The sequence below is a fragment of the Apostichopus japonicus genome, chromosome 1 (assembly GCF_037975245.1).
Source record: "Apostichopus japonicus isolate 1M-3 chromosome 1, ASM3797524v1, whole genome shotgun sequence".
Classification (NCBI taxonomy): Eukaryota; Metazoa; Echinodermata; class Holothuroidea; order Aspidochirotida; family Stichopodidae; genus Apostichopus; species Apostichopus japonicus.
Window position 1 is genome coordinate 14,414,781 of NC_092561.1, and position 12,794 is coordinate 14,427,574.

Below are 12,794 nucleotides of genomic sequence, written 5' to 3' on the forward strand. Positions count from 1 at the left end.
GCCAGGCTTGACCTTTGTTTGAGTTTGGTCACTTTGCCATTTTGTTATGCACAATTTTGAGGTCACAGTTTGATACAAAAGATAACGCTAAATAAAAATTCATATTTTGGAGAGATTATATTAAATTTTGCCGTGAAACCCACATACGAATTTATATTAAGCGTTAAAATACATCAATGTATGTGCACAACTTACAAACCTGTTGGTAAAGTCGACATTATCTCGCTGGTCCATGACAAATTGTCAAATGCAGTGCCCAGTGAAGATTCTTTACATTGTCTTCAAGTAATGAGAGTGCAGGATTTTTCGTGTGGTCCGAAACTATAGCGGGCCATCAGTCTCAAATCATAGGAGTCGACTTATACCGATTTGAATCGACATATACCAGTTTCCTTCGACTTATACCAGTTTCCAGCCGCTGAAACTGACTTCTACCGATTTAAATCGACATATACCAGTTTCATTCTACATATCATCGAATTATTTTACTTATCATCGATTTAAATCGATGATAAGTAAAATAAATCGATGATATGTCGAAGTAAACTGGTATATTTCGATTTAAATCGATGATATGTAGAATGAAACTGGTATATGTCAATTTAAATCGACATATACCAGTTTCATTCTGCATATCAGCGATTTATTTTACTTATCATCGATTTAAATCGATGATAAGTAAAATAAATCGATGATAAGTAAACTGGTATATGTCGATTTAAATCAATGATATGTAGAATGAAACTGGTATATGTCCATTTAAATCGACATCTACCAGTTTAAATCGATGATATGTCGAATTAAATCGGTAGAAGTCAATTTCCGTGGACTTATACCACTTTCTAGCGTCTCAAATTGACATATACAGGCGCGTATCCAGGGGGGGGGGGTTGGGGGCGCGCCCCCCGGGTAAGAAAAAGAGTCGAGAAAAAAAAGAGAAGAAAAAAGGGAAAAAGAGGGGGAAAAAGAGGAGGAGGAGAGGAAGGAAGGGAAAAGAAAAAGAAGAAAGAGAGAAAAAAGGAGAAAAGGAGGGAGTAAAAGAAGAAAAAAACGCCAAGGGAAGAGAAAGGGGAACAGTGACATAATTACAACGCTGATCCCTATTATATACACATGGCCGGGTAGCCAGGTGACAGATCGAGGATTTCAGAAGGGGCGTGCGCCTCACCCTACCCTAACTCAATTTTTGACGTTTCGATTTTTCCTCTCTCACTAATGTATCTATATGGTCTATCATAACGCGTGTGTGAATGGACACCTTAAACAATTGTGCTATGAAACCAACTGTGGCTGGTCTCGAACTCGACCGAGTCGTCGGGGAACATGACGCATTTCGGGAAGGGGGCGAACGCCCCCCAAGTATATTTTTTTTATGATATCGCTAGTAATTTCAAAATAGAAAATGCTTAGATGCAACTCAGAAGGCATGGGAAGTGTCATTTCCAGAAATCTGGGAGGCATTTTCGGCCAAAATGTTCTTGTACGCTTCGCGCCAACTCGTGGTGGCGCTACGTTTAGATAGTGGTGCCTACAGGCTTCGCCCGTCCCTTGACAAATTATTCGCTATGCGCCTGTTCGAATTTGTAAAGCAGACAGAAGATATGACATCATATCAGTGAGCATGAAAATGGCGGTTCCAGGTTGAACAGCCTCAAAACTGTCGATGTGTGTAGTCATAGGAACTCAATTTGATTTGGGGGGCTGTAACGACTTGCCCGAAAAATATAACCTAAATTTTTCGCACGCTCCGCGCGCGTCCAACATGTTAAAGTCAATATCATATAAGCAAGCATCGGTTATTATCGCATGCCATCGTGTACCGTACGGTCAGTGGAAATTGCGCAGTATACCGCGGGATGTTAAAGTAAACAACGAAATGTCTTATGTAGATGTAGTAAAAGCATGGAGGTCAAATTATGTCAAATTCTCTTTTACATTAGTAATGGCGAATAAGTCGGCCAAGCTTATAGAACTTTATTTTAATTATCAAGGAGATTCATTTCCTTTAGCTACATCATTGCAATTTATTTTTCTTTCAGTAGCCCCCCCCCCCCCCCGCATCCTACGCCTATGTGTGTTGTGTTCGGTTTCGGAAATATCTGCTATTTTTTCATTTCCTTCAAACAAGTTTTGTAATAGCCGTTATAAGAAGGTTTAATATTTGTACACTAATAAATTATTTTCGAAAATTACCTGACCAACATTCTTAATCAAACTTCCCACTACTGGTGTAATTTTGACCGGTCTGTTAGGGTTGAAGGAGGTTTTTCTATATTGGTTGTCCATAGATGACATTTTTTGCAACATTATGGGTATGTTTTGAAGTGAATTTACTCACGAGAAATGTGAATTTTTCAAATTCGGAACAAATAATGGGCTGAAAACCTTAAAATGTGGGGCTGTCGAATCACCTACAAAAGCAATGATCCACAGGACATGCTATGAGGTCGAACATGATGTGTAACTGGTGAAAATCTTCAAAAAGATTATGGATGGGAAAAACTATTGGGAAATACTTGGCTCTCAGGCAAAAGTGTACATCTGGTTGGTCATTTTCAAGCCCGAGAAGTGCCAGTTCCGGTGATCTGGGGGGTATCAAAACCAGAAATTTTCTTGTACGCTGCGCGCCAACCGATGGTAGCGCTCCGCTTAGATAGCAATTCGCGCCCCCGGGTTAGAAAATCCTGGATACGCCCCTGTAGTATTTTGAAACCAAATTTTTTTTCAAATTTTACTTCATCTAAGGCCTATTAAATTATGCAACATGAAGGCTGTAATTTGAAAAGCATTTCTGCAACATTTTAGTGAAGGCTGCAAAATAGACCAACATTCACCTAAGATTGTATGCATGTGTGATAACTCATGAGGGGAAATAAATACTGCACACTGAAACCAAAGGAGGGACGGGCTAAGGTTTCTTTGCTATATATATATGGTGGGGCTATAAGATGCATAATTATAGGGTTTCCTTAAAAGGTTTTAAAGACATTACTTTAGAAAAACACAAATTTAAAGCTAAGTTTTATATTTATGATGCATTGGTAGTTGCTTTTAAATGTGGCAAATAAGGGGTGAGATGGGAGAACACTAGTTTGAAAGTGGAGGGGCGTGCCCCTTGGGCCCCAGCCTGGCTACCTGACTGCTAAAGAGGGTTTCATATTCAAATGGAGCCATAAAGCCACCTTAGACAAATGTTCAGTGAATGATAAAGAATAAAAGACTGATATACACTGCAAAGTCATGTTGAGGTAAAACATTTCTTGAACATTTTTTATGGCAATTTAAGACTATACAAAAAGTTGAAGTTCGATGAAAGATCTTCGAAAAATTGCTGCAGAGTTCACCTGAAAGGTACCTCATAGTAATGAAACAACCAAGATGTTGTTATTGCCAAGGGCGTAGGAACCGGGGGGGGGGTTGAAAAATATGGTGGGGCGGAAGTATCATTCCGCCCCCCCCCCCCGCTTCGCAAGTCAGAAAACCCCTTTTTCATTTCCAAATGAGAAAAAAATCTCATTTGGAGCATCAAATTGCATCTAAGGCCAGGTGAAAATGCAAAATTATTTACAAAATGGAGTGGGTGTTGAAGTGTGCTATATTGCACCAAATTGCATCTGAGGCCACCTGGAAATGCAAAAAATTTCCAAAGGGGAGGGGGCACCCCCTCCCATTAGACCCCTTCCCCAGGCCGGCCATCAGTCTTCAGCCCCCCCTACTCAAAAGGACCTTCCTACGCCACTGGTTATTGCTGTGTAAGTTGAGGATGCAGGTGTTTGGAAAATAGGTTCAAACCCACCCATATCGCATCTGCAAAACGATTTTGGATAAAACATCCAAACATGTATATTTATCCGTACTTTCTATTTTCAATGAATATATCAGATTGTCCAAGTGGAAACAGCTATACATATGCCTTCTTGCAAACTAAAGTCAAGATGGAAAAAGAAATAGATTACCTCACTAAAAAATATCGCCCCACCCTCCCATAAAATTGTTGTAGGATTTTTTTAATATGTCGCTTAAAGGCATTGAAGACTCGCCCACAAAGAAACGTCTGATGCCGGTAATCTGACCTAGTCTCCATCCCAGAAAATAGACACATAGTTTGCTACCGTCGGTAATAGAAACCCTGCAAGGCAATGAAACTTTCTCCCAACGTATCAACCGCTTACCAGATCACTCTGACTTTTCTCATCCAAACAGAAGCACAGAAATTCCTCTCGATTTTAAATACTACGACTACAACGCCTTTAATGATGTAGCCTCAAATGATGGTCTTTAATATTTTTGAAGGATTGGGGATTTATTGGTCGTTTCTCAGTCCCCAATGGAAGATCCTGGTTTCTTGGGTCTGAAAGTCTGCAAACCGCCGACTTATATGATAACTTGTTGGGGTACAATATATAATTAAGACGCCCTGTACTCCGAAGGCACTGCGGTATACGCTATGATGACCGCAATGCTCTCTTAAAACGTTAATAAGAAAAAAGATCAGGAGTGACATAATTAGAGAATTTTCATGTATTTCGGTCCATCAGAGAAATGAGAAGTAATTTTTTTTCAGTATACTTTATGCAAAACACTTCATAGTTGGTTTTGTAAGAACAAAGCAGAAATTCCGGTTACAATTCCTTTTTATCATCAATTTAAATTCATTCTTGTTATTAAATTGTTCCCTTTCATTATTGGCATAATAGGGACCCGTTGACGGTCCTTTTTACTCTCTCTTCAATAACCTTTAAATACATTGCCGGGTTCTTGCTCTGGCATCCGGTGATCTCCAATTTGTTTTTGATTCCGTCGAAATTGATTACAAAAATCCCTGTCTGAAATAATCATCTCTGTAAAACTATCGTTATATGTGTTTTTGTTTTTGAAGTTGTTAAAACTCGAAAGAATACGATTAATAAAACAGGTGCTGAAACATGGAAACGGTAATATTTTAAGACAAAATAACTTGTCAGGTAAAGAGGTCTACTATATTCAGAATTAATAATAAAAACAAAATATATTTAAGTACAAAGGACAAAATTCGTTCACATTTTTTACGTGGACTACTTCTTAAAATGGTGGTTTCCAAGGCAGGAAACTCACGACACGAGGTGTGACGCGGACGGCAATAGACCTTAAAACATGGTCTCAAAAGAAACAGGTAGTGGTTGCCTATATAAAGCTGTTGTTTTTTTATTGACGTCTTCAAGTTTACCAACCCCTACCAAATATTACTCAAAAATCAGACTGAAATTAATCAAGCTATGACACCTCTAGAAACATTTCACTAAACACAGATTAATGAACAAGTTATGATTCCAGCTGGTGCCTAATATTTCGTGACCAATAAATCTCTTGTCGCCCAGAAAATTGGTATTAACGACAGTTGCCTTTAGTCTAGACGTGTACTTTTAACATTTGACATGAAACTTCACCAGTCAAATTAATAACTACAGGATAAACATGCTCAGTATTAACTTGTACTAGACTGAAACCCCCTTCAAAATCAGTCAAAACACCAGCTGAAGGCTGGGGGTGGAGTCACTTTAACAAGAGAAGAAATAAGTAGAACAGGTCGGAGCAGAAAAGGATAGATAAGAAAGCAAAAACAAGAAACAAAATCCATCAGTGTCACCAGATCATTTCGATTACGCCATCACTTTAATACGACGAACCTTATAATCTAAGTATTTCTCTCTTTTCATTTGGTCCCTTACATCTTCTGGGACATCTGGAATGACAAAAGCCATGGCTATTTTGATGAGGAATATAATATGCTGTAGAGAAAGAAGAAGTATAGAAAAGAACAAAACTTTAAAAGGAAAAGATATTTGCAAACGCACAATTGGAGAGATATTGACCACTTAATCTTGCAGTGAAATATTACTGCAAGATTGTCGTTCATGCATATTCAACAAGTGAAAAAGCTGCTGCTGATAAGTATATAAAAAATATTGACTTTCATATATTACTCGTAGTGTTTGACGCAAGTTACAAGTGTCTCCCCCTTGTTGTCCTTGGCCATCGGGCACCGCCGGTTGCTAGAACGGTCATGCAAACCCGACAGAGAATAAATTTGTGAACATGAAAATCTCAAAAATAAAAGGTAAACGATATGTCCGAAAAATAAAATAAACTGGCTAGCTTTACGATGACTATAATGTTTAGGAATTTATACTTGTTCACTTTCAGTTATAAGTTCAGCAGTAGAATTGTCACCATCTATTGCAGATGATGAAGACTATAAGATCGGATTGAATGTTTTAAAACAAGAAAGAATTTTCAGTTTACCTCAAAAAATAATACGAAGAGTAGTTTTCTAGCAATTATGAGCCAATAGTCTTTGGTGTGGTCGTAAGGCAGGTTAGGTCCCGTGTTATATCCGCGGTATCTACCAACAGAAAAAAACCAGTTTTTGTTTCTTGAACTAAACAAATGATGTATCTTAACCTTTATCTATACAAGTTAATACATTAAGCTGAAATCAGGATAAAATGTATCACTTTCTTAAAAGTTTTGTGCAGTATGGTCCCATCAGAAACAATATACTAATAGTAAAGTTGAGAATAAATGACTTGTTAACACGGAGTGTTCATAATAGAACTATTAAAGGATGACTTGAGCTAGAAATTTATATTTGATATTTTACAGTTTACAGGGTAAAAAAAGGAGAAACAGTGAAGTGTTAGTAATTTGTCTCTAACTATTGCAGCTTTTAGATATTCAGCTTTAAAATATGTTTAATCTATGGAATGCTCATTTAATGCTAAACTGACGATGATGCTGGCCCCTCAGTGTATGCTGAAAAGTTCATTTTAATCCATTGATTTTTATTAAATTCTAAGAATTTAACCAATTTACATGTTATTTTGAGTTTTTAACAACGGAACATCCATATATGACATTCAATATCATTTGTCCTTCATGAATTTGTTATTTCATTGTTAACATGTTATCAAAGGCTATACAAGTCTTGTACGTTTACTTTTTATGTTTTGTGTTGCATTTGCAGGACTTGACCTAGTGATCTGATTGTTAGACTAAGTAGCCCAGCCACTGTAATTGATGGGCTTCTGAAGTTTTATGCCTCATTTCCACAAAATTAAATTGTGTCTAATAACATGATGGGCAGATCACTTTCATTTAGGGTAAACAACATACTAAGTTTAATTGTGTGCCTTAAGGCACCCTTTAATTAAGTGTTAATTACAGTACATGGTGAACAATCGATCTTGTAACATTTAGTTTGATGAATCACAATCACCTTTCTTATTGACAGAGAGAGAGACACCCTGTACATCTGTAGATTAATATATACTGTCAGAAACAGGCAACTAAAAGGAAAAAGCATAGAGGATCTAGTTAATACCTGCACTCAGTCACATTAGGGAAACTTGAATTCACTGGAGCAGAGCCGTTTTCAAAGTTTGAAACGTTGAATACTGAGAGGGAGAATTCCATATAGCCCGCGAGTTCACCTTCCCCGTAATAGGTTTGGTAAACTGTTTGTGGAATGAACTCCGAAGTGAATGCAATGATCAGTGCCTACAGTGGGAGGAAGAAACTTGAAACTGAAACTTCTGTCATGAACATGATAATGAATCAAGGCAATAAATAATGAATTCAAACATGTGGCAGGGAAATCAAAACGAAGGTTACAGAATAACTTTATATAGTTCGTTAACGACTCGGTAAGTCTTTATAATTGTCTCAACCAGACCAAAAAATGTGACGAGTAAAAATCGAGTCAGTCATACATCATGGTTTAACAAGCTGGTTTTGCCACTTACCACATCAGTAGATTCATTATTGCCTAGAGATATCAGTGCCATCTTACTCGATATAACCTACTGTACAGAACATATGTTCAACTATATGTATAGGCTCCGTGGTCAGAAACCTTCTCGCCTGTTGTTGGTAATTATCTTCTGTTTTGATTGCTACCCTAATAGCTTTGCTCGGGATATGTCTTATGGTGAACGTCCACGTTAGTTGTTTTACTTTTACTTACTCCATAAGGCAAGTTGTGTGATAGACAATTTTGGGCATACCCTCTTAGATTTTCTAAAATGGTATATGTAAACGGTTACCGTATACTTAGTAGCGTTTAAACACAATTTCAATTAGTGTAAGATGTAGCTAATTTGCGAACAGTGTAATAAATTTCTGGGAAACATCACATAGCTATAGATTACAGATACTATCTTCGTGCATGAGAGACTGACAAAGTGAGATAGATAGTATGTGTCTGTGTTTGGAGGAAGGGGGAGATTGGTGGTTAATAAAGTGACTAATTCCAGTCGACTTTATGTAGTTTCTATAAAATACTCCTGGAGGCGTTACACTGAATGTTGAGTCGCTGTGATGAATCTTTCATATTTCTTTTTGAAACGAGAACGTACTTCTATTCATGAATTAATAAACCAGGAATATAATAACGGTATTGTCAAACCAATGCCGGCACTAGACAACACTTTGATATTTTAGAATCATGAGCATTTGCCCTACCACTTTAAATAATAAGTTGTAAAACTGAAGACATTATGTCACATATATAGACTAGCTCAAGTCTTCCGACTTGTTTGTTAATGAACAATACAAACAATAATCCTCCTAAATGAAATAAGATTTCCTTAAGCTTAACGGAGAAGTTCTTCATCAGTAGAATATCTATCATACATAACAATGCTAATAATTGTTTCTACTTCAACGTTGCTCCTACATTCATCTCGTAATTAATTTAACAAATAATGATTTAAGTAGAAAAAATCTTCATTCCAGAACAAACGTAAAACTGTGGCACAAAACTGTTATAGTCCGGATCAAATAAACACATATACTATACTTACGTTAGTCAGAACCGATAAATTTCCAATTGCTGAAAGTATTATGTACCATGACCCTGTAACAAATGTCATAAAAATATAGCTCATGATGGGATTTAACAACGACCTTCACTGCTGTTTGACTATTTGGAATGGACTGCAACGATATATGTCTGATTGAGTGCACAAAATAGACATGTATGATTAAGTTGGTGATTATCAGATTTGATAATTGGATTTGACAGCATATGTAATACATGTCTGCTTATAAAACAATTCATGCCGCAAAAAAAAAATTCTTTTTCTTGATAGTGCTTAATGGCAGAATGAGCTGAGGTTGACTAACACTATAAAAAATCCTCTTCCTTTTATTTATACTGTTTTATTATCTTGTCTCGCATGCATCATATATATTACAAATGCTCTGGTTGAGTTCAGCTCAGATTGCTCTACCTTGAGTTTTTATCTTTCGCCTTGAATGGAGACAAATTATATGAAAAGACGAAATTATCTAGAGAAAACATTGTGCATTGCTGATGACACGCCATCATCACCGCTATTAAACTCACCGATATCTTCAGCCCTGGCAGCGTACTTTCTACGACATTGTGTTAATATCTTATAGGCATCCAACCTGATCTCGATGAGATTGTTCAGGAGAGCGAAGAAAGGAGCCAATGGGAATGCCGCAACAAAGATGGTGGTGAAACCGAACTGAATCGCTAAAAAAAAGAGAAAAAAAGCAAATCATTCTTGGTTTCCCGAAATGAAAACCTATGGAGTCATTCTTACCGACCTTGCATACTTTCGAGGGACCGCATATTTTAAAGTCGTGACGAATTAACCAGGTCACACATCCGGAGTCTATGCATGCTAAGTTCTTTAATGCCGCCCTCATTTACTTTCAGGGGAACCATTTCATTCTGTAGTTTTGATTAGCTTGGCGATAAAGGACCTCTTTGAATATGACATCCGACTTTTCGCATTTTTTGTCAAATCCATTTCCTTCTGGCAACGCCGTCTGAGCTCTGTTGTTAACTTTAACTTTTATTCCCACTTAAAGGTCTACGGAAACTTATGAACAACATTGTCCCAACCACTTTAATAAGCATTATAAATCATGAAAATAGCCCCACCTTTCATCAAAATCCATCACAGATTGACCACTTTACACGTCTTTTCTTAATTCTAGTTTTAATAATGAAATACACAATAGGTAATTACGTACATTGATGATGTAAAGGGTGTGACTGCCTTATTTTCTGTTAATTTATTCCATTGTTTTTACAACCTTCGTTTCAAGGACACTGAACATACGTTTGTGATTTTCAATGAGTTTGAAAAATTTATCAAAACTTCGAATGCGCACATATCGTGGAAACGAAATAGCTTTTCGTAAAATGTCAACAGATTTTCGATGAGATTTTCACACACAACAAATGTACTGCATATGGGGCTAATTTGCTAGGTGTCTGTAGTACTTTATTGACTCGGGAGGGATAAACTGAAATTTGTTGGAACTGACATGTAAATTTACAATTTAACGTAGATCATTATACTGAGTGTCATCTCACTGGCAGTCTCTAACCACAAGAGATGATAGGTGATAATTTAAGAGGTGTAATCTATCCGGGTTCATTAATTCAGGTCAAGGGCGGCGGCAGCACTTTTAATCTGGGGGGGGTGCACCGACATCAAAGGGCACTTTGCAGAAATATATTTAGTACCCTTTATAACTCCATCAACGCCCCCCCCCCCCCTCCTCAAGGAAAATATGCATACTAGCACTGCAATATCCAATGTGCAAATTGGGAAACAAGGAACAAGTTTTCTTTTGAGACAAAATGAGGTGAAATCATGCTGGTTGCTAATGTAGGAATCTTCCGAATTAGAGTTTATTTCTTGTTAATATCTTAACAATTGTTTTTCCATTCGAAATAGCTTTGAGTTTGACCCACATAAATTCATTAAAAGTCAGGGGCGTAGCCAGGATTTGCAAAGTTGTATGCACGACTATCTGAGCGGAGCGCCACCATCAGTTGGCGCGGAGCGTACAAGAAAATTTTTGGTTTTACAAACCCCTCAGATGGCCGGAAACGGCCCTTCCCGAGTGTTCATTCTGGTTCCCTGGCCTCTTGCTAACTTGAGACACCTCAATTTTTATGTAGAAAAAGGGCACATTTTTAACCTGAGGAAAAGTGGGGGGGGGGCACGTGCCCCCTGTGCCCCCCGGTTCCGCCGCCCTTGAATCAGGTTGAATGAAATGAACCGGCAGAAAGGGGGTAGAATATATGCGTGCATGCTACTGAACAATATTTGTATACGGTGAGATATTCGTAATGAAGAGGTTTGGGATCTTTGACTACGATTCCAAATGGGTTTCATAAGTCATTATAAGTAAAGTAACCGTTTTTCGCAATGTAAAGATATAACTAAAAAAGTCATCACGATACTAACCCCATTTCGAAAACTGGAATGATTAGAATTTTGAATGAAAACAAGAAAGGTAATTATACAGCTTATGTTCATTAACCTCATAAGCAAACGAAACAATCTCTACAGCCACATGCCTGTTCCAAGCCTACGAAGGGGGGGGGGGGAGGAATTGAACCGCCCCCTCCCCATCCGAAAAAATAATAAATCAGTAACCCATTTCCATGATTACATAGCTTGATCGTTCAAAGTTACATTCGAATTAAATTCTTCCGTTTTGTTTTGCCAAAATATATGCTAGAGAGTAGGCCTACTACTATATAAGCAACCTATTTAAGGCATCAGCTAAGCTATAGTACCTACCAAGCTATCAGGCTGACAGACTTGGTAGACTTGGTCGCTATATTTCATCGGTTACATAAAAGTGTTTACATATGACGGAACAGTACTATGGTTCGAATTCTTACTGTGTTGAACGTGATTTTGAAATAAATATATGAATGCATCATTAAATTGGACTAGATGTTCCAGACCAAAAGGAGGCACTCAATATAACAAAATAGAACTGACCAAAGGTCAGTGAATTTAACAATTAAAAAGCCCTCAACATGTCCTCTTTATCTACTTTCTCCCTTCAATCTCCTGTCCCAGGCCGGCAGTCCATAACTTCAAAATATATGAATCCCTCACCTCCTCTTCAATAAAGAAAATCTTTTTGTTTTCATGGTGCATTAGTCCTCTCCGTATGTCATAATTTTCGTTGTATCTTTAAACACATTGGTATGTAAGTGATTCTGTTCGTTCGTCGTCTGGCTGTCCTAATAATGGAATTGAGTTTTACATCTTAATTTTCTTACCCATTTCAAGGTATTCATGCAAGAGACCCAGTGAACTTATAGAGGAAAGATCATAATCCTTCTCGTATTGTTCAGATTCAGAAACGTTCTTTGCATTAGTCTTACGGAATCTGTATGATCGTATGCGGTTGCGAATTACACTGAAAAAAAATATATGAATATTTGCAGATTATCATATGTAAAAAAGCTGCAGATAAAAATATAACAAAATGTGCTGTGTCATATACTGAAGTTAAACGCACACTATACCTAATTCCTAGTATTTTTTTTTGAAACTGCTGATAATTTACTATGACCCTACCTAATGTTATATAATTATTATTGCCTATATCATATATTACTGCCTGTCACAAAGAAGGCTCTTACCTTATACTTGAACAGTTAAAAAAGAAGAAAAAAATTCTGCAGAACGTTGTTTATTTGTAGGGTGAATTTATGAGGACCTTGTGACAAGATTAACCTATAGCCAAGATGTGACTAGAAAATTCCTAGATCAGTCAAGTGTTAGTTTTAAGGTTCTTCAAAATTCATTACAATATTTTCGGTAATTTGTTTTTACTTACGGCCACCCTAGTTCCTGGAAGTTTCCAAGAAACTGTTTAACGCACATAATAGTCGCGATGTGGATAAAAAGTTCTTGCATGCAACCAGACACGTCACACTATCATGAGAAAGTGATATTTACGTC

General features: G+C 37.3%; 1 protein-coding gene across 2 annotated transcripts in view; it reads right to left on the minus strand.

Annotated features, from left to right (window-relative positions):
• Window positions 1–4,529: 4,529 nt before the first annotated feature.
• Window positions 4,530–12,794, minus strand: part of LOC139968718 (anoctamin-4-like) — a 36,020-nt gene continuing 27,755 nt past the window's right edge. For both annotated transcript variants that reach the window (XM_071973040.1, XM_071973031.1), the window contains 7 exons: window positions 12,670–12,767; window positions 12,107–12,246; window positions 9,386–9,538; window positions 8,841–8,893; window positions 7,361–7,536; window positions 6,283–6,382; window positions 4,530–5,768 (listed from right to left, as the gene is read on the minus strand). In XM_071973040.1, coding sequence (XP_071829141.1) covers window positions 5,640–5,768; window positions 6,283–6,382; window positions 7,361–7,536; window positions 8,841–8,893; window positions 9,386–9,538; window positions 12,107–12,246; window positions 12,670–12,767 — 849 coding nt within the window. In that variant the 3' untranslated portion in view covers window positions 4,530–5,639. The remainder of the gene's footprint in view (window positions 5,769–6,282; window positions 6,383–7,360; window positions 7,537–8,840; window positions 8,894–9,385; window positions 9,539–12,106; window positions 12,247–12,669; window positions 12,768–12,794) is intronic.